Here is a 24,914-nt window from a genome sequence, read left to right as displayed (position 1 = left end):
TTATTCTAAATTGTTACAATATATCTTCAATGACTTATAAATACAATCCACAATTCTAAGCTTCAAAATGAAACTCTTTATCCAAACACCATGCAAAGGCATCTCAAAACAAGATACAATCTGCTTGAAACCTTTAGCTACCAAGCGACCCTTATAGATAAGTCTATGCATGTCAGTGTTTCTCTTAAAGACCCACTTACACCCAATGGGTTTTACCCCTTCAGGTGGATCAACCAAAGTCCATACTTGGTTGGTGTACATGGATTCCATCTCGGATCTCATGGCCTCTAGCCATTTCTCGGAATCTGGTCTCATCACAGCTTCCTGATAGGTGGTAGTCTCATCCTCTATGAGCACAATGTCATCATGGTCAGACAAGAGAAATGAGTATCTCTCAGGCTGACGACGTACCCTATCAGACCTGCGAAGAGGTATGTCTACTTGAACTGGTTGTTGTTCCTCAACTCCTTGTGGAACAACATCATCCACAACACTTTGTGGTTCCAGTTCAACTTCCATCAAGATTTCAGTGCTATTGTTCGCATCTTGAACTTCTTCAAGATCGAACGCGCTCCCACTAGTCTTTCTAGAAACAAAGTCCCTTTCTAGAAAGACCCTAGTCTTTGCCACAACTACCTTGTGCTGACTGAGAATGTAGAAGTAATATCCCTTAGTTTCCTTGGGATATCTAATAAAGTAGCACTTATCGGATTTGGGTCCTAATTTGTCTGAGACTTGACGTCTAACATAAGCCTCACAACCCCAAATCCTCATGAAAGACACCTGAGCATCTCTCCCAGTCCATATCCTATATGGTGTCTTTATCACGGCCTTGGATGGAACTCGGTTGAGTATAAAAGCTGCCGTGTCTAGAGCATAGCCCCAAAGGTATGTCGGAAGATCTGTGTGACTCATCATCGATCGTACAATATCTAATAGGGTACGATTCCTCCTTTCGGATACACTATTCCACTGTGGTGTTCCAGGAGGAGTGAGTTGGGTAGAATCTCACACTCAGCTAGATAGTCACGGAACTCATGGCTAAGGTATTCTCCACCTCGATCGGATCGAAGTATCTTAATACTCTTGCCAAGCTGGTTCTGTACTTCATTCTTAAATTCTTTGAACTTTTCAAAGGATTCAGACTTATGTGTCATCAAGTACACATAACCATATCTACTGAAGTCATCAGTAAATGTGATGAAGTACCTATAACCGCCTCTAGCAGCGACATTGAAAGGGCCACATACATCACTATGTATGAGTCCTAACAAATCAGTCGCTCTTTCGCTGTGCCCACTAAAGAGAGTCTTGGTCATCTTGCCTCGTAGGCATGACTCACATATCTTATATGATTCAAAATCAAATGAGTCTAGCAAACCATCCTTATGGAGCTGGGATAAGCGCTTGTCATTTATATGACCTAAGCGACAGTGCCAGAGATAGGTTTGGTTCAGGTCATTTGACTTGAACCTCTTGGTATTTATGTTATAGATAGGGCTCTCAAAGTCTAGAATATAAAGTCCGTTTATCAGAGGTGCATTACAATAGAACATATCGTTTAAATAGACGGAACAACATTTGTTCTTTATAGTAAACGAGAAACCTTTCTTGTCCAACAAGAAACTGATATAATGTTCTTAGTTAATGCAGGCACATAACAACAATCGACTAACTCTAGTACAAGCCCAGAGGGCAGAGATAGAAAGTAAGTCCCTACAGCAACAGCAGCAACCCGTGCTCCATTGCCTACTCGTAGGTCCACCTCGCCCTTTGTCAATGCCCTGCTATTTCTCAGCGCCTGCACATCAGTACAAATGTGAGAAGCACATCCAGTATCTAATACCCATGATGTAGAAATAGATAGATTGATTTCTATAACATATATACCTGAAGTGGAAGTCTCACTTCGCTTCTTCTTAAGATCCTCCAAGTATACCTTGCAGTTCCTCTTCCAGTGCCCGATCTGACCGCAGTAGAAGCAGGTAGCATCCTCTTTAGGCTTTAGTGCCTTGCCTTTGCCCTTGGCTTGGGACTTTCCCTTGCCTTTGGGCTTGCCCTTGCCCTTATGTTTCTGAATCATCAGAACAGTGTTGGGCTTCGCCTTCTTAAGGTTCAGCTCAGCAGTTCGCAACATACTAAGCAGCTCGGGCAGTGACTTGTCAATCTCGTTCATATTGTAGTTTAGAACAAATTGACTGTAGCTATCCGGCAAGGATTGCAAGATCAGGTCAGTGGCCAGCTCTTGGCCAAGTGGGAACCCCAACCTTTGTAGGTTCTCTATGTACCCAATCATTTTGAGTACATATGGGCCTACAGGAGACCCGTCTGACATCTTGCACTGAAACAGTGCCCTTGAGATCTCAAATCTTTCATGCCTAGCTTGTCCTTGATACAGTTGACGAAGATGTTCAATCATATCGTAAGCGCCCATTAACTCGTGTTGCTTCTGAAGCTCAGAGTTCATGATCGCGAGCATTAGACAAGACACATCTAATGCGTCATCTTGATGCTTCTTGTAAGCATCTTTGTCAGCTCGCGGGGCATTGGCAGGAGGAGCCTCCGGAATGGGCTGCTCCAGAACGTACAGTTTACGTTCTTAGGTGAGAACTATTCTCAGGTTCCTGTACCAGTACAGGAAGTTTGCTCCGTTGAGCTTGTCCTTCTCGAGGACAGATCGCAGGGAGAAGGTGTTCGTGTTCGACGTCATGGTAATCTACAACAGAAATAAATGCAGAAATAAATATCATATTCTTAATCATTTAATTAGACCTTTAACTAAATGATGCTCCCACCGAATTCTATAATTCATGTGGGACAAGATCCACATCATACTAACCCTTGAGTTAGCTTTGGCTAATACGCCCAAGACTTAGTATGATCGGTAGGTAACGATTACCAATTACATCTCTATGCAACTCTTTGTTTATAGGATCAATATCCGCATTTATATTAAAACTCGAGTTAGCTTTGGCTAATATGCCCGAGAGTTAATATATATGTGATTTTGACCTATCTTTCCAACCGTTGGAAGAATGCTTATAGTTATTCTCGATCCAACCGAGTTAACTAGTTACTCAATCTAATTGAGTTGAACTCACCCATGCGTTGATAGGCGGGACCAAGATTGTCCCTCCGTACCCTACCAAGATAATATGTGTTGCTCTGCTTTGGCAGATTCAACAACACATGTGATCGAGGTAGTAGTAGGTATCACGACACGGTAGGCATTAGAGTTGACGTGATTTAGATCTAATCTAAATGATGATGCGTATCAAATACTTGATTTAGATCTAATCTAATCGTGGGGTGCATCATGTGCACGATTTAGATCTAATCTAATCGCTAGGCACTAATTAACTACTTAATTAAACATGCATCACATACATATAAGCAATTAATTAAATTATTTTGTGATTGTGTCATGGCCCTACTACGATCTTCTCAAGCCAATGAGAAGATCGGATGGTCAACCTAAGGTCAACAGCTTCTCAAGCTTCTTCCTTTGACCACCTTGTGTTGCTCGCGCCCTCCTCGTAACTCCGTCTCGTGTGGACCTTCCACCGCTTCAAAATTTCATTACAATTTTGAAACTCGAGTTATATTCGAGTCTAAATCTAATTTACAACCAGAATATAAGAGAAAGGCACGACGCGCAGGTCGTGAAAATAAAATAAAATAAAATAAATACAGCACGCACATCACATAACGGCACGCAGGTCGTATTATGAATTACAACACATTTCCAAATCCAATTTGGGTCGTTTGGGCCATGACTATCACAAAATTAATATATAATTCAAAATTATATATTTCTATAATTTTCTATAATTTTTTTTTTATAATTTTACAATTTTTGCGGGTACAATTTCCCGGCGGTTCCATTTAGAGGTTTTCGGGCGCAATCGCGGAACGAATCCCCTTGCGGGGCCAGGGGCAGTGCCCCTACCCGCGATTTAACCATCGCGAGGGTTCCTTTGCGATCTAACAGCGCCTTAGCCCGCTGTCCCAAAAAGATTTGGGGCGAAACCAAGCCGTTTTGGAAAAATCTTCCCGGTAGCGGAAGCCTACAAGTGCCGAAACACTTGTGCTTCGCTTCTATGAGAAAATTACCCATAAAAACTATAAAAAAACCTAAATTTACAGAAAATCACAGAAGCTATTTTTTCATAAAAAATCAAAAACAAACTCGTACACGCCTTCGCACGTGGCTCTGATACCACTGTTTGGGTTTTCGGGCCGCGAAAACCGCGTTTTCGCGTCGCGGAAACCCCGAATCACCCATGCCACTGGATCTCGTGCGAAGGATAGATTTCAAAATTTACATGTACGAGTTTCTACTTAGATCTACCCCTAGATCTACATGAAAAAGGTTATACCTTTGAAGCGAAGCCCTTCGCGTTCCCGTTCGTCCAAACGGTGCCGGATTTCAAGAGTATCAAAATAGAAACTCCTCTAGAAGTATCCACACGAACTAATTAGGTGGAGAAAGACCTAAACGAAGGTGTGCTAGCACCTTGATAGGTCATGGCAAGAGAGGAGAAGAGGGAGAGGGAGAGCTTGAGAGGAAGAAGATGAAGTGAATAAGAGTAATTCACAAAATGAAAACATATCACTCCATTCATGTGGCCGGCCACATTAAGAGGGTGAGTAACTCCCATGGAATGCCAAGAGTCACAACTCTTGGTAACTCCCATGAGGTGACATCCCACTTAAGCAACCATGATGATGTGGAGCATCATCATTGGCCCACTCAATGCCAACTCACCAATGAGGTGGCATAAAGTCAAGTCAAACTTGACTCTTCATCTTCCTCTTAAGTCAAGTCAAACTTGACTTAATCTCTCTCATGGTTGATCTAATCCAACCATTTAATTCAAGCCAATTTAATATAATGAATCTAATTCATTTAATTAAATTGATTCAATGAGTCATAATCTAAATTAGACTCATTAAACACATGAATCAACTTGAGTCTAACTCAATTAGCCCAATTAGGATTATTCTTAATCCAATTTGATTCATCAAATGAATCTAATCCTCTTGGTTCATCATATGAACCTAATCTCCATCTAATTGTCCTTAGTGTATGACCCTATAGGTTCTTGTAACGTTGGCAATGCCCCTAAACCCATTTAGGAGCATAAGTAATGAGCGATATCTAGCAACACATCATTACTACCCAATGTTACAAGAATGTTGAGATTCAACATCACCTTGTGACTACTAATTGTGACTCCTCATAATATATGACAAGTGTCCTTCTATCCTAGACATCTAGATTGATCAATGTGAGGCATAGACCGTGTCATCCTCTGATCAATCTAAATTCTGAACTCCAAGTAGACTCACTAAATCAAATGAGCTCAATATCCTATATTGACTCATTTGGGCATGATCATGCACTTCGTGGTCTCACTCTATCAAGAATACCGATGTCTCTCCCGTCATATAGGAGGGATAGATCCCATCTACATCACTCACATCCCTCTGCATAATTCGTTACATACCCAGTAATCGCTTTTATAGTCCACCCAATTACGGGTGACGTTTGACGAAACCAAAGTACATAACTCCTTATGTAGGGATCCATGGTGACTTCAGGTCTAAGGACTAATAGTCATACTAATAGCCACATGAGAAAGTATATGACACTCATATAACGATCCATGATACTTTCTCATGGCGGGTCATTCAGTATACATTCTCTAATGCATACCCATGTGTCAACTTGATATCTCTATATCCATGACTTGTGAGACCAAGTCATCGAGTTGACCTACATGCTAGTCTTATTGCATTAACATTGTCCCTGAATGTTAATATTCGACTAGGAATGATTAAGAGTAGTGTTCTCTATATCATCTCACTATCGATTCAACCAATCGATTGATATAGGTAAGAACCTTCTACTCAAGGACGTTATTATACTTAATTTATTTGGCACCAATACAAGTAAGTATAATAACCAAAAACCAAATGTCTTTATATATATAGAATATGATATAACATGTCCAAAATACAATCATCAAATGATTGGCTCTAGGACTCTAGCTAATACATTTGCATGCTGCAGAGAACACATTTTGTAGCGCACAATGCACACTACGAATAATAATATTTGCAGCGTGCTTTGTGTGCTACAAATATTATTCTCCGCAGCATACGTTGCGCGCTATGGAATATGTTTTCCACAACATGCAAATGCATGTTGTTAATATTCTAATCTGCAGCATGCAAACGTACACTGTTGATGCATTTATTTATATTAAAAAAAATCAATTTCATGACCAAAATGATCAACCAAATTTTTACAACAAATTTATTACAAATTTAAGTTAATCCACACACAAAATAATAAAATTCATTATTCTTCATTATACCAAAGCAGAAGACCTCAAGATCCAACACAAGATACAAAATCTCTAACAAAAAATAAATTAGCTAGTACATATATAACAATGATTACGCTTTCAATCCTCACAAATCAATAAAGTATGTATCAATTATACAATACTATAAATTTAGATAGCCATGCACCCACACTTCCTATTGTGTCATCGAGAAACTACGTTTTATCATTTGGTTGAATTAGATCCGTCTTTTCCACTAAAACCTTATCAACCCAAACTTTCTAACATGATCCATCAAAAACAACTTTATGCACTTTTGTGTTTGGATCGGTAGATGCACATTATGACAACCTAGAAAGAAACACATTATGACATCAGCAAGAAACATTATGACAAAAGAAGAAAAACCAACAACACAAAATATGATGCATAAAATAATCACAAATCATGAATATTTAACATGTATTCCTAATGAAATAATCATAAAATGTTTTAACAGGTAAAGACTGTAGGAAACATCAACTTTCATTTTTACATACTATAGGCATTGTATTTGGGGAGGGGGAGAAACTTGTCAACAAGACTATATGGTGCATATGATATTTTTTTCCATAAAAATAATATTGATTCAATCTAGAACTATAAAATTTTTCCTTAATCAAAAGATATCAAGAACCTAAGACTCATTTTTTTTTCTATGGGTCTCTAGATCTAAGAATCTAACATCTCCACTTTTAATCGACAATAAAATTTATTTTCAAATTTTGCAATTAGACAACAAGCTGTTTTGTCTCAATTCATAATCAACTCATTGAAGAAATTACAATTTTAAAACAGATGAGGTAATTAAGAGAGGGGTATATTGCAAGTGACATTGTTCTGCACATAAACTCAAGGTACTTTTTACCATAGATGAAAAAAAAAATTTATCTAGGTAGAATGCAATTAAGTCAAACAATACTATGATACACATCTTGTACTTAGCTAAAAAATGAAATGGGCATAGTTATTCATATGGATGGATAGGCATGGCTAGTTTTAGAAAAATTTATTTGCTGAAAAGTAGTGTCTCGATTTGTAATATTCTTGTTTCTAAGTGCTTAATCATAAAATTGAAGAAGAAATCATAGCTATGTATGTGTTTTAAAGAATTCCAACAAGCACATCTTGAAGCAAGCCATTGAGGATAAAGTAGTCAGGGCCATACAAGACAAAAACAAAGATGGCTGTGACATCTAGTCTCTATGAAGAATAAGCTTAAAAGCACTATACCAGTTGAAAGTATAACATAACTAAAATTTTTGGAGTGCACACTATAGTGTTCCTATTTCAAGAATATTGTTCAAATTAAACCTTAATATACAAAAGGACTCAGGAATATTGAGTTGCTATATTATTAAATAAGACCATTCCCAAACACCAATGATTACCAAAGTAGAGTGACTGCAATCAGGAAAAATGTGATTTTTCAGTTTGCCAAGTAAGGCAAGCAAATTAAAGAGGTCACGATTCACCAAAATGGTAATATGATTATAAAGACAAGCTATCATATAGATTACAATATGATGTTAAGAATGCAAGATCAAGGTTATGAGAGCAAGTAATTTGTAGCAAATGGTTGCTTAATCTCTGGCATATCAAGTGACTGAAAACAACTCCAAACATTACACTTATGAACAAACCTTGTGTTTACACATCAATAATGCAAACAAAACTCCTGAATCAGCAACATCTTGCAAAATAGCACCAGCAGCTTGTCTTGTTGCAAAGCTAATAGGAAGGCATGTGTATGCATGGAGAAATATAGCAGGGTTCCTGAAAAAAAATATTAGATTAATGCATGGTCTTTCTTATTACATGGTCACCACCTAAACTGACATACATAATTGCCGTTTAGGATTTTTTCTATCCTTATGCAGTTTCTCAGCTTTGCACACTACACAGTGATCTACATGGTCCAAGTAAAAAACTGTTCAGTATTTTTTTTTAGTTTTTTTTTCCTTTTTAATATGCAGTCTGTAAACTTCACGCATGGACCACCTCATGACAATATCAAAATAAAATATCTCCTCTCTCCCTCCTTCCCTTTGTCAGGGATTGGTTCAACTTTTGTTCAGAAGATTATAGTGAATCTGCTACAAGTGAAATGCTACAAATGATAATATAACTTGTAAAAAACACATTTAGGCGCATTTCCTAGTGGAACAATGTGTATTTACTGAAGCAATATGATGGTACACTTATATTTGGAACAATGCCCTTTGAAATCATTTAGAGAATATTTGGAGCACAAATAGACCCACTTCTACTTTCTTTAAGAGGGAATGTAATTATTGATCATGCACTTAATCTAATTCCAATATCAATGCAAATTTTATCGCTCGTCTCAGATTGCAATTTTAGATCAGAAGTACATCTGATTAAATATATTAATCTGCTCAAATTTTATATCATAATCTTAATGATCTTATGTCATATCAAGGATATCACACTACCAGGGACAAATACAAACAAAAAAAAAAACAAGAATCTTGCTGCAGAACTAATCACAAGAACAAAAAAAATCTTAATGATCTTAAGTGACAGGAAATCCGTTATTAAAAAAATAGCAACTCATCACGAGAGTCTTATCTTAGACAAGAAAAAGCAAAGTAGAACAAACTCCACAAACAGAGGAAATTCGTGAGCGGCAGTGGCCGCCTCGTGAGCGGCAGTGTCGCTGCCTAGCATCGAGCGACAAAATCGCTGCCTAACTGGGTAGCAGACGCTTCACTAGCTTCGAGCGGCGAGCCATTTGAACAGGATGTGCGGAGAGGAGGGGCTTAGAGATTAGGGTTACCTTTGGCTTGATGCAGAGTGAGGAGCGGTCAGCGGAGGGCTTTCATGCTCTTGCTGCGGTCCTGCGAAGTGCGGAGAGACAGAGGGTGAATCCTGCAGAGTGTTGGTGGCGGCGGCGAGTGCGGAGAGATCGACAGCGAAAGAAAGTGGGAGACGAAGGAAAAACTTGCTCTGCGTATTTTTAACCCAGTTAAGATCCTCTGTACTCATTTCTCTTTAACCTCATGTTTTATTGTTAATTGGACGGCTCAGATCTCTTTATCCTCATGTTTTATTGTTAATTGGACGGTTCAGATATTCTTGATATGTAATCTGAATCATTCGAACGACAAAGGGATATGGAGACAAAGAAAAACAAGAACAGAGGATCTGAACTATTTTTAACCCGACCTGTTACAATTTTTTTTTTCTTTTAAACCTATTTTCTTGTATTCGCAGCGTCGTACGCATGCTGTGGAAAATAAATGAAAGGATTAGCAGCGTGCTTATTCTTACCCGTACTTCTAATGTACGCCGTTAATAACGAGAATATGAATTAGCTCAAAATTCAAACGAGTGAAATAAACATATGAATTATTGACGGGAAATAAACAAAATTGGTGGGAAGAAGAAAGTTTTCACAGAAAAAGTTTCCGCCGTGAGGCTTTTTGACATAAGAGAGTTTTCGAGGATTCGGGGAATCGAAGGGTGCGTTTGGTTTGATATTTTCCTATTTTCATTTTTTTTTTTCTGAAAATAGTTGTTTGTTGTGTGTTTTCCATTTTCATTTTCTGGAAAATGAAAAGTCATTTTCTAGAAAAATAGAAAATGATATTTTATCATTTTCTAACGAAAATGGGAAAAGGCGTTGAAATATGGAAAATGAGAAAACGCGCTGCCTTCATGAGAAAACGCGCTGGCCCCGTTACCATTTTCCCTTATTTCCTTTTCTTTCTTTCTTTCTCCCCTCTCTCGCGACGCCGATTACCCTTTCCCCTTCTTCATCGCGGCGCCGGTGACGCTCGAGCCGATCCAGCTCCTCATTCACGATTTCGCCGCTTCGTGCTCGAGCCCGTTCCGCCATCTTCTCCGGTTCGTGCTCATGTTCTTCGTCGTCTTCTCCTCCTCTTCACTGCTTCCTGCTCCAGGCTTTTCCAAACCAATCTGAGTTCGCCGATTCATGCCCACTTCGCTGTGACTCGGCCTCTTCGTTCCCTTGGCGTAAGCTTCTTCACATGATTTCCTTTGTTTTCTTTTGGTTCTTCTTTAAGGGAAAATTTTCTTTTTGTTCTTCTATTTGCTTCCTTTATTTTATTTTTGTTCTTGTGCAAACGGACCCTTTCTGTTCGCTGCGATTCATTCTCCTATTTTGATCCCAAAATTCTAGGTTTGGGATGAAGATGCAAGGCACATTACATTTTCTTACGAATCTCAACTTGCTTCTGCTTTCGTTCATATTCTTGCCTGATCTTCTTTTTATCAGCCTCAAGAAGTTGCAGTTTTTCAATGTTAAATTCCTAATACAACCAAAAAGGTATCAAATTATTAATTTAATAAAGGGAAACGCTTTACCAAGTAGCACACAAACTAGAACAGGCATGCAACAATATTTTGAGATGGAAGGAGAGTACCAAGTGAAGAGCAAGTGATTATAAACTAAATTCTCTCACATTTAAATACTGCTTATCTTTTTCAATAGCATTGCTTATCTACTTTATATCTAACAATGCATATCACAAGTACCATTGTCTATTGCAACTCAATCTCAGGGCCTTGTTTTCTCTACATTGGGGCATCAACTTACTAGATGAAAAGGTTAAAACTTGGATGTACATATCAATTTTTTTTCTCTACATGCATGTAACTTGCTTAGGGTATTGCTTTGGGTATTACATTTTCTAATATATGTTACCAAACACATTTTTATGTCGGCTTTAATATTGGCAATTTTTAGAGATTACATTATGGGAGGGCATAATCCAAGTACCGAAATTGAGAAGTATGATTGGTCAAAGACAAATGTTGCCATGTTTGTCGATATCATTTATGAAAAAGTGAAGCACAATAAGTTACAAACATCTACCTTCACTAATACGGTTTGGGAGGAGATCAACAAAGAATTATATCAGGTTACGAACAAGAATTATGGTGTAGAAAGGCTCAAAGGTAAATGGAATCGTCTACGCACAAGACAACGTCTTTTTGCAGCATTGCTTGCGCATACTGGTGTGACAATGGATCCTGACACCGATAAAGTGAATGCTCCAGAGGAAGTGTGGGCAGAATTTTATCTGGTAAATACTTATATCTAATCAAATATATAATTTTATTGTATGTTTATGTATAATAAAATGCATTTTTTTGTAATCAATGGAACAGAAAAATAGAAAAGAGTATAAGTCAATACGAAAGGAAGGATGTGATCATTTTCACATTCTTAGTGAAATTTTCGGCAGGACAACTGCAACTGGTGATATGCATAGAGCTTCTACTCAATTACCTCCCACATTTGATGAAGAGAGAGAGCTCTAAGAAGCATTCATTAACAGAGGTGTCAGCTCATATCTTGAAGTTGTCGATGACGAGAATGAGGACGTTGGAGGGGAACCTAACAATCAGCGACATCGTAGTACAGAATCAACTGAGAGTCATCGACGTAAAGATCCTAAGCATTCAAAAACTGAAAAATATGATGCTTATATGGACAAGTGGAGTGATACCTTGCAACACCTGAGTCAAGAATCTATTGCTAGGAAAAAATACCTGGATTTGAGGGCTGCTAAGTTAGAACGCGAACAAGAAATTTCTTCCTCTACTGGAACGAGCGGGTTCAGTGATCCTTACTCTATAGACATGTGCATGCAGATTTTAAATCAGATAGATGACTTATCTACTCAAGTTTACACAAAAGCTACAGAAGCTTTCGGTAAACCTTGGCTACGAGAGGTTTTCATGAAAATTCCATCAAATAGGAGAGCTGAATGGTTGGATTGCATCAATCTCGACCATGTGTAGGGTCATATGTTGACAAGTTCATGGGGATTGCTTTTATTACCTAGCCGGAGACTTTTTAAGTAATGATGGTTTTTGATTTTGTGACTTGAATGTGTAAGACATGTTTGCTATTTTGTGGATTGAATGTTTAAGACATATTTGATATTTTGAAATTTAATGTTGATGACTATGTCATGCTTTTTAAATTTTAATTATTTATTAGTTTACCTCAATTCATAATTAATTCTATATGATCCGGCGATAAGAACAGGGGACCCTCGTTGTAAGGGGTCAACGCCACGTGGAAGGCAAAGAGCCGGGCGGCCCATCGGAGAAGGTCGGACCAGCTAGGCCGACCGGAGAAAGGGGGCTGACCGACCGAGCGGCCGCCCGGTGTTTAGCCGATGGCACAAGGCACCCCTATGGAAGTCGAGGTTCCGGCGCTCATTGAACAAGATCGTGGGCCGAGCGGACGGCACGCTCGGCTGAAGGCATGAAACATACTGCTAACGGTCGCCACAAAACACATTACCAAAAACTTCCCAAGTGAACCATCATATTTGGTCGGTCGGACGAAAGTCGGACGTGGGCCGGTCGGGTTCCCGGTAGGAGTTCAGAGAAACAGACAAAGGACATCTTCTGACAACTGGCATGCTTCGTGATATGGTTATACTCCAAATCACACGACAGGGGGTTCCGTTGTCCCATCGAGGACATGCTGGGACTGTAGCAGTATGAGTCAGGTAAGCTCACTGACAAGCCCTTATTGGAGTATGGGCCACGAACACGTGTACACCTTGGTGTGTGTGCACTTGCTTCTCCGCTACCCTATATAAAGGCCTCCATCCTTCACCGGAGGTACGCATACTGATTTTTCGAGAGCCACTTGCCACTGCTTGCTTGCCTGACTTGAGCGTCGGAGGGTCGCCGCCGGGAACCCCTTCCGGCCCGACTTCTTTGCAAGTTCACCGGAGCTTCGCGCCACCAGACGAAGATCCACGTCAGCAGTCGGAAAGCACCCCGTGCCCAGCGTTCGCTGATTCAGCATTCGGACAGGATCAATTTGGCGCCGTCTGTGGGAACGCTCCTGCATCCGAACGGAAACAATGGACGAGGCTGGACGACAACATACGGTGACGCTTTCGACGGAGGAACTCGACGCTCTGATCGAGATAAGGGCCGCCAAGCTTGTGGAGCAAAAACAAAAAGCCACAGTCGAGCGGTCGGAGCAGCAAGCAACGTCAGTGTCTGGTGGCCGAGCGGAGGCACCACAGGCCACCGTTGCATTTCATCGGGCCGTATTCCGCACCCCCGAAGCCGCAGCTACTAATAGAGATCGGGGATCCTCTTCTGATGAGAGGCCTAGACGGGACGACAGAAAAGGAAAAGCCCCCCGAGCGGATGCATCGCCCAAGCGAATTAACCGCCAATTTTCGAAGGCCATTCTAAGAGACCCCTTGCCCAAGCACTATGTGCCTCCGACGATCGGCGAGTATAATGGGACAACCGACCTAGATGATCATCTGGGTAAGTTTGATAATACAGCTACGCTCCATCAATACACAGATGGAGTGAAATGCCGAGTTTTTCTTACCACTCTCGCGGGATCGGCTCAACGGTGGTTTCGGAGGCTGCCGGACGGATCCATCACAAGCTTCAAGGATTTCCGGACGGCCTTCCTCCACCACTTCGCAAGCAGTCGGCGCTATCAGAAAACCAGTGTTAGTCTGTTTGCCATCAAACAGGAGCCGAGAGAGCCGCTCAGAGCTTATATCCAACGGTTTAATCAGGTAGCCATGGATATTCCAACGGCCACCTCAGAGACAATGATGAACGCATTTACACAAGGCCTCGTGGACGGGGACTTCTTCCGCTCGCTCGTTCGGAAGCCGCCTCGAGACTATGACCATATGCTACACCGGGCCAACGAATACATCAACGTGGAGGAAGCGCAAGCGGCCAGGAAAAAAGAAACTCCAACCGAGCGCGCTCCTCCTGCCGAGCGGAAGCAGCACGCCGCTCATCAGCCGCCCAGAGGACCGAGGGCTGAAGCAATCCGCTCCCCCCATACCAGATCTCATGTGCAAGAAGTAGTTGTCGCCCGGCCCAAGCCAAAGAAGAAATGGACCCCGATGTTCTGCTCTTTCCACCGGACGGACACGCACAACACAAGGGATTGTCGTAGTCTTCCCTTCGTGGCTCATCACGTTCCCCGGAATGGCGGCGGACGGTCTCCCTCAGTCGACCGGCGACAGAGAACTCATGAAGCCGACCAGGCGCGAGCTGATAGGCGACAGCAACAGACTCCCGATCGGCATCGCTCTCCAAGGCAGGAGAATCGCCGAGCGTCAAGAGAAAGGTCTCGACCATCCGCTCGGGAGGAAGAAAATAGAAACAATACTTCCCGAGGCGAGATCAACATTATCGCAGGTGGGCCGACCGGAGGGGACTCCAACCGAGCAAGAAAGGCGGGCGTCCGGCAGCTCCAGATCCATGCAGTCGGCTGTAGCCGAGAGCGGGCGAGTGGACCCGAAATCAGTTTTGGACCTGCGGACTTGGAAGGAGTTGAAGTGCCCCACGACGACGCTCTGCTTATCAAAGCGGTAATAGCCAACTACACTATTCACCGTGTATTTATTGACACAGGAAGCTCGGTCAACATCATATTTAAGAAGGCGTTCGATTAACTACAAATTGACCGAGCCGAGCTGCTGCCCATGACCACCCCACTCTACGGGTTCACGGGCAACGAAGTCTTGCCGGTCGGGCAAACCCGGCTAGCCATCTCACTGGGAGAAGAGCCGCTCAGGAGGACGAGGACAGGGAACTTCGTGGTGGTGGACTCTCCCTCATCCTACAATGTCATTTTGGGACGACCGGCACTCAGCGAGTTCCGGGCGGCCGTCTCAACCTTCCACCAGAAGATCAAGTTCCCCGTCGAAGACAAAGTAGGAGAGGTACGGGGAGACCAACTGGCAGCTCGGCGATGCTACATTGAAATGGTCCGAGCAGAAGTAAGTTCCGCTCGGAAATCGCCACGGATCGAGGTGAATGCTATAACTGAAAAGCCTCCCTCTTTAGTTTACGAAGGAAAGGAGGAAGTACATATACACCCCACCCGATCGGAGGCTACAACATTCATCGCGTCCGATCTGGAGGCCAACCAGAAAGAGGAGGTGATCCAATGCCTCAGGAGAAACCATGATGTCTTCGTCTGGTCGACACATGAGCTGCCCGGAATTTCACCAAGTATAACGCAGCATGAACTACACGTCCGACCGGACGCACGGCCAGTAAAGCAGAGAAAGAGAGATTTCAGCGCCGAGCAGAATTCCATCATCCAAGCGGAGGTGGAAAAACTCTTGGAGGCCGGCCATATCCGCGAGGTGCAGTTCCCGAGCTGGCTGGCAAACGTAGTATTAGTCTCCAAGCCGGGCAACAAGTGGAGAGTATGCATAGATTTTCGGGATCTCAACAAAGCTTGCCCGAAAGACTTTTATCCTCTGCCTCGGATAGATCAGCTAGTGGACTCTACGGCCGGCTGCGAATTAATATGTATGCTCGACGCTTACCAAGGCTATCATCAAGTGCCGCTCACCCGTGAAGATCAAGAAAGAGTCAGCTTCGTGACGGCCGACGGCACTTATTGCTATAATGTGATGCCGTTCGGATTGAAGAATGCGGGAGCCACCTATCAGCGCTTGATGAATAAAGTATTCAGAGAACAGATCGGGCGAAATCTGGAAGTGTATGTGGACGACATTCTCATCAAGACCGTCCGAGCGGCCGATCTCTTCAAAGACATGGAGGAAACCTTCCGAACGCTGCGCAAATATGGAGTCAAGCTAAATCCCCAGAAGTGTCTGTTCGGAGCAAAAGGAGGGCGTTTTCTGGGATACATAGTGACCGAGCGGGGAATCGAAGCAAATCCCAGCAAGGTGAAAGCTCTACAAGACATGCCGCCGCCAAGAAATACAAGGGAAGTGCAACGTTTGACCGGTCGGATAACCGCCCTGTCCCGATTCATCTCCAAAACTTCCGACCGGAGCCTCCCTTTTTTCAAAATCTTGCGCAAGGCCACAAGGTTTCACTGGGATGAAGAATGCGATCGGGCGTTCGAAGACTTGAAGGCATATCTGAATTCTCTCCCGGTATTGGCCAAGCCGGCTGCCGGTGAGCCACTTTATATTTACTTGTCTTCAATCGAGCAAGCAATCGGCTCGGCGTTAGTGAAGGCGAGCGGAGAGGAGCCCGTGTATTTCCTTAGTCACATTTTAAAAGATGCTGAATCTCGCTACACCGGACTCGAAAAGCTGGCTTTTGCTCTGGTCCTCGCCGCTCGGCGCCTTCGCCCATACTTCCTGGCGCATACCATCATTGTCAAAACTAATAGCCTGCTCGGGCGTGTATTATTGAATCCAGAAGCGTCCGGGCGGCTCATCAAATAGACGACGGAGTTAAGTGAATTTGACATCCAATACCAGCCCCACTCGGCAATCAAAGCACAATCCTTGGCCGATTTTGTGATTGAGGTGCAAAGGCCTGAGCCGGAAGCTATGTGGAGAGTATATGTGGATGAGTCGTCCACTCGGCTCGGAAGCGGGATTGGAATATTGTTGCTCTCCCCTCAAGAAGAAAAGATGCACTTATCCGTCCGGCTGGATTATAAAGCTACCAACAATGAAGCAGAGTATGAGGCCCTTATAGCCGGCTTACAGGCCGCCCGGCATGTAGGCGCCGGTCGGGTAATACTTCATTCGAATTCGCAGTTGGCCGCGCAGCAGCTTTCGCTGAAGCGTTTGAGAAACTTAAAGCCAATTTTAGAGAAGTTATTGTCTAGAAGATACCCAGAGCAGAAAATCAAGCAGCCGATGAGTTAGCCAAACTCGCAAGCTCAATAACGCCGGTCGCCATTCAGCAGCCAATTGAAAAAGTACTGTTGGTTGCGCACGTCGACCGGATGGAAGGCCTCACGTTTCCAAGCGACTGGCGGATACCCATCATAGAGTTCCTCCGCTCGGGCGCCACACCATCCAACGAGAATGAAGCCCAGTTGCTAAGGAGGAGAGCCGGTCGGTTCACCCTCATCGGTGATCAGCTTTACAAAAAGACTTTCTCACGCCCGTTGTTGAAATGCGTGAGCTCGGAGGACTCGGCTTACATCCTCCAAGAAGTACATCAAGGATCGTGCGGAGGGCATCCGGGCAGACGATCACTAGCTAAGAAGATCCTGCTAGCTGGATACTTTTGGCCGACTTTACAAGCGGACGCCTCTCGGACCGTGTCGACGTGCCTTTCGTGCCAGAAGTACCATAACTTCTACCACCGACCGGCAGAAGAAATGAAGACCGCCACTGTGTCTTGCCCGTTCGACCAATGGGGAATGGATATTGTGGGTCCGTTTCCTATGGCGACCGGACAGCGGAAATTTCTATTAGTGGCGGCTGACTATTTTTCCAAGTGGGTGGAGGCCAAGCTGCTAGCCAAGATCACCGAGCAGATGGTCAAGAAATTTATTTGGCAGAACATCATCTGTCGGTTCGGCATCCCCCGTCGACTTATCTCCGATAATGGGCGGCAATTCACAGGAAAGTTGCTCAAAGATTGGTGCCAAAGCTATGGCATCGAGCAACACTTCACATCCGTGGCCTATCCCCAAAGTAACGGTCAAGCCGAGGTAGCCAATCGGGAAATTCTTCGCATTCTGCGCGCTCGGCTCGATCACTTGGGAGGAAGTTGGGTAGATGAAATGCCGGGCGTCTTATGGGCCATCCGAACGACTCCAAAGGAAGGGACGGGCGTCATGCCTTTCCACTTGATGTATGGCGGCGAAGCGGTCATTCCTGTTGAAGTCGGCGTCGAGTCCGCTCGGATCCAAAATTACGATGAAGACAACGCCGAGCGGAGGAACATGGAGCTGGATTTGGTCGAAGAAGAAAGAGCCAAGGCGTCCGTTTGGCTGATGGCATACCTGTAAAATATCGGAAAATAGGCGAATATGAATAAAGAAATTTTTCGGAATTTTTGAAAATTTTTCGGGAATTTTGCGGAGACCGTATGGATGAGTTTACGGGGATTAAACTGGGCCCCGGGAAAACCTATTTAGGCTACCCCATTTAAGTGAGGAAAAGTTTATTTATCTTATTTATTTTTTTACTTTCTTTTCTTTCTCCCTAAACGCCATTTCTTTCCCTCAACCCGCGCCTCCTCCTCTCTCGATTTCCTTCGACCCGTGCCCTAATCTTCCTCGCCGGCGCTTGATCAAGAGCCGAACCCCTCTCCTCTCTGCACCTTCTCCACCCGACAACACCGCCGAGTGTTCTTCCTCCTCGCTGAGCGACGCGCCGCCGCCACCCCTGCCGACGCCGTGCCCTAGCCGAGCCACCGTCGCATATGCCCTAGTGTCGGCTACCTTCCTTGTGCCCTAATTCTTCGCCGCCACCGCACCTTCTGCCCTAGCGCCGTTCTCCTCCCTCTTGTCGTTGTCCGACGATGTCACCATGCCCTGTCGCCATCGCCGGTTGCTTTTCACTGCCGCCTTGTCGCCACCTTGGTCGGAGGTGATCATCCCGCGGCCATTGCAGCCTTCCTTGTGCGCTGCTTGGTTGGTCGCCGACTACTCCTGGTTCTTGAGCCGTGCCCTAGAACCGAGCCAACAAGGATCTCTAACTTGTTCCGGCAGCCAACCTCTTCAACTATGGATCAACAATCACATCCGTTGATTAAGGTAAGCTATGTGTGGAGTTTTGGTTGTATTCTATGAGTATTTGGAGGATATGCAATTGTATCGAATTGGAGATAAATTGGATTGCCAGATGGTTAGATTGATCAGGATTTTACCCTAATTTAGCCTTGAGGATTTTATTTAGCTATACATTTGAGTTAGCTAAATAAAATGTATGTATATTGGTGACACAGGACCTTGACGCGAGACGCGCATCTTGACTTTGGATTTGGAAAGATTGGACTTTCTTATTTGAGGCGGGTACCTCTTGACTTATCTTTTATGATATTGTCTTTGGATATGCATAGTATTTTATAACTACAAGCAATGAACATGTTTGTCTTTGGTATGTCACTGTTTGATATCCATAGCATGTTAGGTTTATCGCCTGTGACGTATTCGTGCTTATATCATGTGATTTATTGCCATGAGTACTGTATTACCATAAGTATCTTAGTTTCTAGAATAAGTGACATACCATGTTTTACTGAGGTTAGGACTAGGTTCTGGACTTTTAGTTTCAGTCATGTGTATCGAGATTATCTGATACTTAGGTTTTATGCCATGACTGGCTTGTGTACCTCTATTTGTATATCATATATGATTCGTGTACCTAGACCTTGATTCTTGATATGTGCATATTGTTGGTACATATGTTATGGAAGGAGATATGTTTAGGATCTAGGTTGCTATACCATAGAGGACCTGTATGCCCTAGATCCGTGGATTGACCTACTGATACTGTGGTACCCATATTATGTATATATGGATTTTTCTATGCTGATCAGGATATTCCATACTTATTATGTTCAGGACATAGGTTTTTGATATTCTATCTGACCTGTGTATTCTAGATTTTGGTATGTGACCATCGCTTTTACAGTACCCATTTTGTATATATGGATATGGTTATGTTGATCAGTTTTTGTTATGCATAATGACATGCATCATGATTGCATGCTGTGCGATTGTTGGCTCCACTATGATTGAGCCCATCGCCAGTTACATGTACTGCACACACCCCCACTCATGGTTTAGTGGTATATCAGGCAGGTGTGTGGCGGTTCTGCTGTTTGGCTCCGTTGGTCATATGACTCAGCGTGGTAGCCGGCAGTCAGTTCCGCTCTGTTTGGCCCCGCTGGCATTTAGTGTAGCAGCGTGGTATCCGGCAGATGATGGACTTTGTTTGGCTCCGTTGGTCAGGTGACTCAGCGTGGTAGCCGGCAGAGATGTCCTCCCCGTCATCGTGTACCGGGAGATGAGAGCATTGAGCTCCCCCATTTATGATTTGGGGTCACAGGACAGGAGTACTCCGACAGCATTCCGTCCACTCGGTCACTGTTCAGAGCAGTGATGTTAGAGTGCACGGTCATCACATGCATTGATTGCCTTTATTTGTTTGTGTTTGCTGCACTTATATGCTGCATTTTGGTGGATGCATTTGTTTGACATGCATACAGGAGACATACTGCGTATCGGTTTGATGACCCATGCAAGGTCCTGGTGAGTACAGCTTCCTCAGTTACCTTTCAGTTTTGCATATTCCCTATATATGATTAGGAAGCTGTATTCCATGTTTGTTGCTGTTAGATATATCTTACTACTCATGTTCATTGGTATTCGCTGAGTTGTTGAACTCACCCCCGTTGACACTATCTTTTTCAGGTACCAGGTTATTTATGGTGTCGCTTGGAGCATCCTGTCTGCTGGTCCCCACGTCACATCAGAAGATATATCTCTGTTTTTTTGTTATTTTATCTTGGTATATGAGATGTGTGTATTTGGCTTTATGTGTTCCGGTTTTGTGTTCGGAGTGTTGTTTTGGTTGTCTGGTGTAAGCCTAGCCGGCTAGCAGTGTTTTATTTGGTTTTGTATGAGCTTGTATTTTATGTTTATCCGTTGTGTTGGTTTTGTTCCAGCCGTGTGGGCTGATAATATATATATAACTGCGTGGTTGTGTGTATATTTCAGCCGCCTGTGGCTGATGTATATTATGTCTGTAGTAATGTTTCAGATTGTCACCGGTACAGGGGAGGTGCTGCCGAAATTTCTTCGGACAGGGACTCCTCTGGGGCGTGACAATACCGGCAGCGGATGAAGCAAAACTACAACCGCCGCGTAATCCCCAGATCATTCCAGGTCGGTGATCTCGTCTGGAAGAAAGTCAAGCCGGTCGGCGACGTCGGCAAACTAGAAGCTCTGTGGGTGGGTCCTTTCAGAATCATCGAAAAGCTCCGCTCGGGCGCTTACTATTTGGAGGATGAAGACGGACGGCAACTGGATCGACCATGGAGTGCAAATCATCTCCAGTCTTACAGAGCTGGGTGAAAGGTGCACTGATGTAACTCACTTTTGTGTATATTCTAGTCGCCCATGTTCTTGTAATGCAGGCAGCAAAATTAATTCAAAGGATGGCCAATGGGTTTGCCGAGCGGCCTATCTCCCTAATGTATAGTATCCGAGCCAAGCGCTCGATAACGAAGGCCCCGAGCCGTTCGGCCGGAGGTATAATATTAGAGCCAAGCGCTCGACAAAGAAGACCCCAAGCCGTTCGGCCGGGAGTACGTTATACGAGTTGGGAGAAAGATATTGTTGCCGAGCGGCTGTATTGAAGTTAGCCTTAGGAAGACCGTCGAGCTCCGACGTTAAAAATCGAGAGACGAGCCGGCGTCTATAAACATCCGAGCGGAAGACCGTCGAGCTCCGACGTTAAAAATCGAGAGACGAGCCGGCGTCTATAAACATCCGAGCGGAAGACCGTCGAGCTCCGACGTTAAAAATCGAGAGACGAGCCGGCGTCTATAAACATCCGAGCGGAAGGCCGTCGAGCTCCGACGTTAAAAATCGAGAGACGAGCCGGCGTCTATAAACATCCGAGCGGAAGACCGTCGAGCTCCGACGTTAAAAATCGAGAGACGACCCGGCGTCTATAAACATCCGAGCGGAAGACCGTCGAGCTCCGACGTTAAAAATCGAGAGACGAGCCGGCGTCTATAAACATCCGAGCGGAAGACCGTCGAGCTCCGACGTTAAAAATCGAGAGACGAGCCGGCGTCTATAAACATCCGAGCGGAAGACCGTCGAGCTCCGACGTTAAAAATCGAGATACGAGCCGACGTCTATAAACATCCGAGCGGAAGACCGTCGAGCTCCGACGTTAAAAATCGAGAGACGAGCCGGCGTCTATAAGCATCCGAGCGGAAGACCGTCGAGCTCCGACGTTAAAAATCGAGAGACGAGCCGGCGTCTATAAACATCCGAGCGGAAGACCGTCGAACTCCGACATTAAAAATCGAGAGACGAGCCGGCGTCTATAAACGTCCGAGCAGAAGACCGTCGAGCTCCGACGTTAAAAATTGGGACACGAGCCGGTGTCTCTAAATAATCCGAGCGGATTAAAGCATCTAATGTCCTGAGACACGCGACTTCGATACTGTTCGATAGTCTCTACACTCCGATTGGCCTAGTATCCAAAAGTACTTGGCATTGGGTAAACGGGCTCTACCATCAGAGAACACGATATATTTTGCCGAGCGGGGAGATCACGGCGATTACTTTGTTAAGATCCCTTATGGGGGAGCATGAGAAATAATTATGGGCGAGCGGATAAACACACATCTTGGTTATGAAAGGAGACAGCAAATACAAGGAAAACATTGCATTAAAGGTAAAGCTTTAAGCCGAGCGACCCAATTACAAAAAGGATGATATCCAGGCGGGTGGCCGAATTACATAAAACTACTCAATATAATCATAGAGGTCCCTGGGAATGTTATTCAGAAGCTCCACTTGATTGCCGGCCGGAATAGTAGTAGACTCCGAAAGAAGACCTTTAGACTTCAGATAAGTAGTGGTGGCGGTCATAGCCAAGTCGAAAGCTGTGTACATCCGCTCGCATATTTTCTCCGAGAATTCAGGCGAGCGGATGTAGCTCTGTCTTAAGGCAGCAATTCGACTCGGCTCGACATCTTGATATTCTTTGAAGGTCGCCTGCGAGCTAGTAAGGGCCTCATTCAGAGTCTGGAGCTTGTCCGTGTCGGCCGAGCGGCCCGCCTTCTCCCTGTCGAGCTGCTCTGTCAACTCCTTTATCTTCAACTCCAGGCCCTGAGCCTCCACATTCTTTTTCTCCAGATCGGAGATAGCTGTATTTTTCCGAGTGGTGGCCAGGGTTATTTTTGTGTCGAGCGACTTGACTTGTCGCTCGGACTCGGCCAAGGCGTGGGCCTGATCGGCTGTCTTCTTCTGCTCGGCCGCCAGCAGATTTTGAGTTTTCTGCAGCTCCTTTTGCAACTTAGAGTATGAAGGGCCCTGAGGGCCGGACGGACCAACTGTTGCTTTCAGTTGTCGCAGCTCTTCATCCACCAAGGCCAAGCGGTTGGGAACCGCAATTTCCTCCACCCATCTCTGGCAAAAGAAAATTATAGTTGTTAAATTCCGATCAGAAAGAATGCATACAAAACTTCGTAGAGAACGAACTTACCCCCGTGGCTTCCCGCATGTGGCTATTGGCCAAGTTTCGGAGGGGTATCAGCGCAGTGCGTGCCCGAGCATCGGCCCACATCTCAGCTAGGGGCCCTTTCAAGGTGATGGTGTGCTCGGGCGCGGATGGACGGTCGGCCTCTGGAAGCAGCTCTTCAGTCGGGAGATGAAGAGTGACCCGAATCGTGCGGCCATGACCGGGGGTCGTTCGACCGGCGGTCGGGATGGGCGGAAGGGTGCTGATTGGAGTAGCCTCCACTGGAGCAGCTGGCTCGTCCCAGTCAGAAGGCGTCCGGTCGGACGAAATGGTTTCGGTCTCTGGCGCCTTGCCCCGAGCAGTTGCAGTGACCCGCTCGGATGGTTGGACCGCGAAGGTTGCCGACCGCAGGGGAGTCTCCACTCGGCGCCTCTTTTGTAGAGGCTGCTCCTCCTCCCGAGCGGAACCTTCCTCGGGGGCAGTTGGTTCTCCAGGAGGGGTGGCTCCGCTGGCCACGTTTTGCTGAGAAGCGGGAGCGGCCGACTCAGCCTGAGTCCCGCTCTCTCCTTCGTGTGATCCGACCGGCTGGATACCCAACGCTTCCATTTCTCGGGCCGCCGCGGCTTCCAGAGCTGCCGCCTTTCTCTTCAAAACGCCGGCCATCACCGAATCCATGACGATATCCGCTGCAAGGGAAAGAAAAGAAATCAGTTAGCAATTAAAGCAAATGCCCAAGCAAAGTTCTTACCGAAGCCGGTCGGAAGAGGACTCCGTATGGGACTCAGGCCGAAGATGTACATCACTCCTTCGTGCAGAAGCTTGTTGATGTCAAGTCGCAGACCGGATAGTATATTTGCAGCGTGGAGATAGTCCGGTCGGGTCTTGAACTTCTTCAACTCGGGAGTGGGGGGTAGGCTGACCTGCCACTGGGTCGGAAAGTTGGCCCGATCGGGCATACAGATGTAAAAAAAATAATCCTTCCAATGTTTATTGGAAGTAGGTAGCTTGTTGAAGAAGACTAAGCCAGGTCGAGCTTGAAACATGAAGGTGCCCGGCTCGGCTTGCTTAAGGTAGTAGAAGTAAAAGAAGACCTCCGGTCGGAGGGGGATGTTGTGAATCTTGAACAAAACAACAACACCGCAGAGGAGACGAAAGGTGTTGGGTACTAGACTGCCGAGCGGCACACCAAAAAAATTACAAACATCTATGATGAACGGATGTACAGGGAAACGCAGACCGGCGGTAAACTGGTCGCGGAAGACACAGAAAGCTCCGCGCGGCGGCTTGTGTGGCCGAGCGGAGGGACCGGCTAAAAGAAGTTCAAAATCGTCGGGAATATCAAAATTATCAGTCAGGATATCAAAGTCACGCCGGTCGAAGCGTGACTGCATGGTGGTGTACCATGGCCCAAGGGACTGGTCTTCCGGATGAGAAGAACTAGCCATGGTCCGATCGGAAGGAATCGAAAAGGCAAAAAGGCAAAAGGAGGAAGACAACGAACGAAAAGATATCCCGAGGATGAGAATATGGAAAAGGAATGTAAGGAAAGCACCGGAAACAAGGAAAGATG

At 44.8% G+C, this 24,914-nt stretch overlaps 1 protein-coding gene across 1 annotated transcript; it reads right to left on the bottom strand.

Moving 5' to 3' along the window:
• Positions 1–6,452: 6,452 nt before the first annotated feature.
• LOC121994957 lies at positions 6,453–9,401 on the bottom strand. Its single transcript, XM_042548829.1, has 3 exons — positions 9,193–9,401; positions 8,036–8,168; positions 6,453–6,704 (listed from the first exon to the last, which is right to left on the bottom strand). Exons 1-3 carry the CDS (start codon positions 9,399–9,401, stop codon positions 6,660–6,662), a joined length of 387 nt encoding a protein of 128 aa, XP_042404763.1. The 3' UTR covers positions 6,453–6,659.
• Between the last annotated feature and the right edge of the window lie 15,513 nt (positions 9,402–24,914).

Source organism: Zingiber officinale, chromosome 6A (assembly GCF_018446385.1).
Source record: "Zingiber officinale cultivar Zhangliang chromosome 6A, Zo_v1.1, whole genome shotgun sequence".
In the NCBI taxonomy this organism is placed as follows: Eukaryota; Viridiplantae; Streptophyta; class Magnoliopsida; order Zingiberales; family Zingiberaceae; genus Zingiber; species Zingiber officinale.
The sequence above is the reverse complement of the archived record's forward strand: the minus strand, read 5'-3'. Positions and strand labels throughout refer to the sequence as shown.

Bases quoted from the DNA above. Each gene is read 5' to 3' on its own strand.
- LOC121994957 (XM_042548829.1), bottom strand. From the start codon at position 9,401: ATGAGTACAGAGGATCTTAACTGGGTTAAAAATACGCAGAGCAAGTTT. The intron at 8,169-9,192 runs GTAACCCTAATC...ATTTTTTTTCAG, and splicing joins CACTCTGCATCAAGCCAAAG to GAACCCTGCTATATTTCTCC. The intron at 6,705-8,035 runs GTTTGTTCATAA...GTTTCTTTCTAG, and splicing joins TATTGATGTGTAAACACAAG to GTTGTCATAATGTGCATCTA.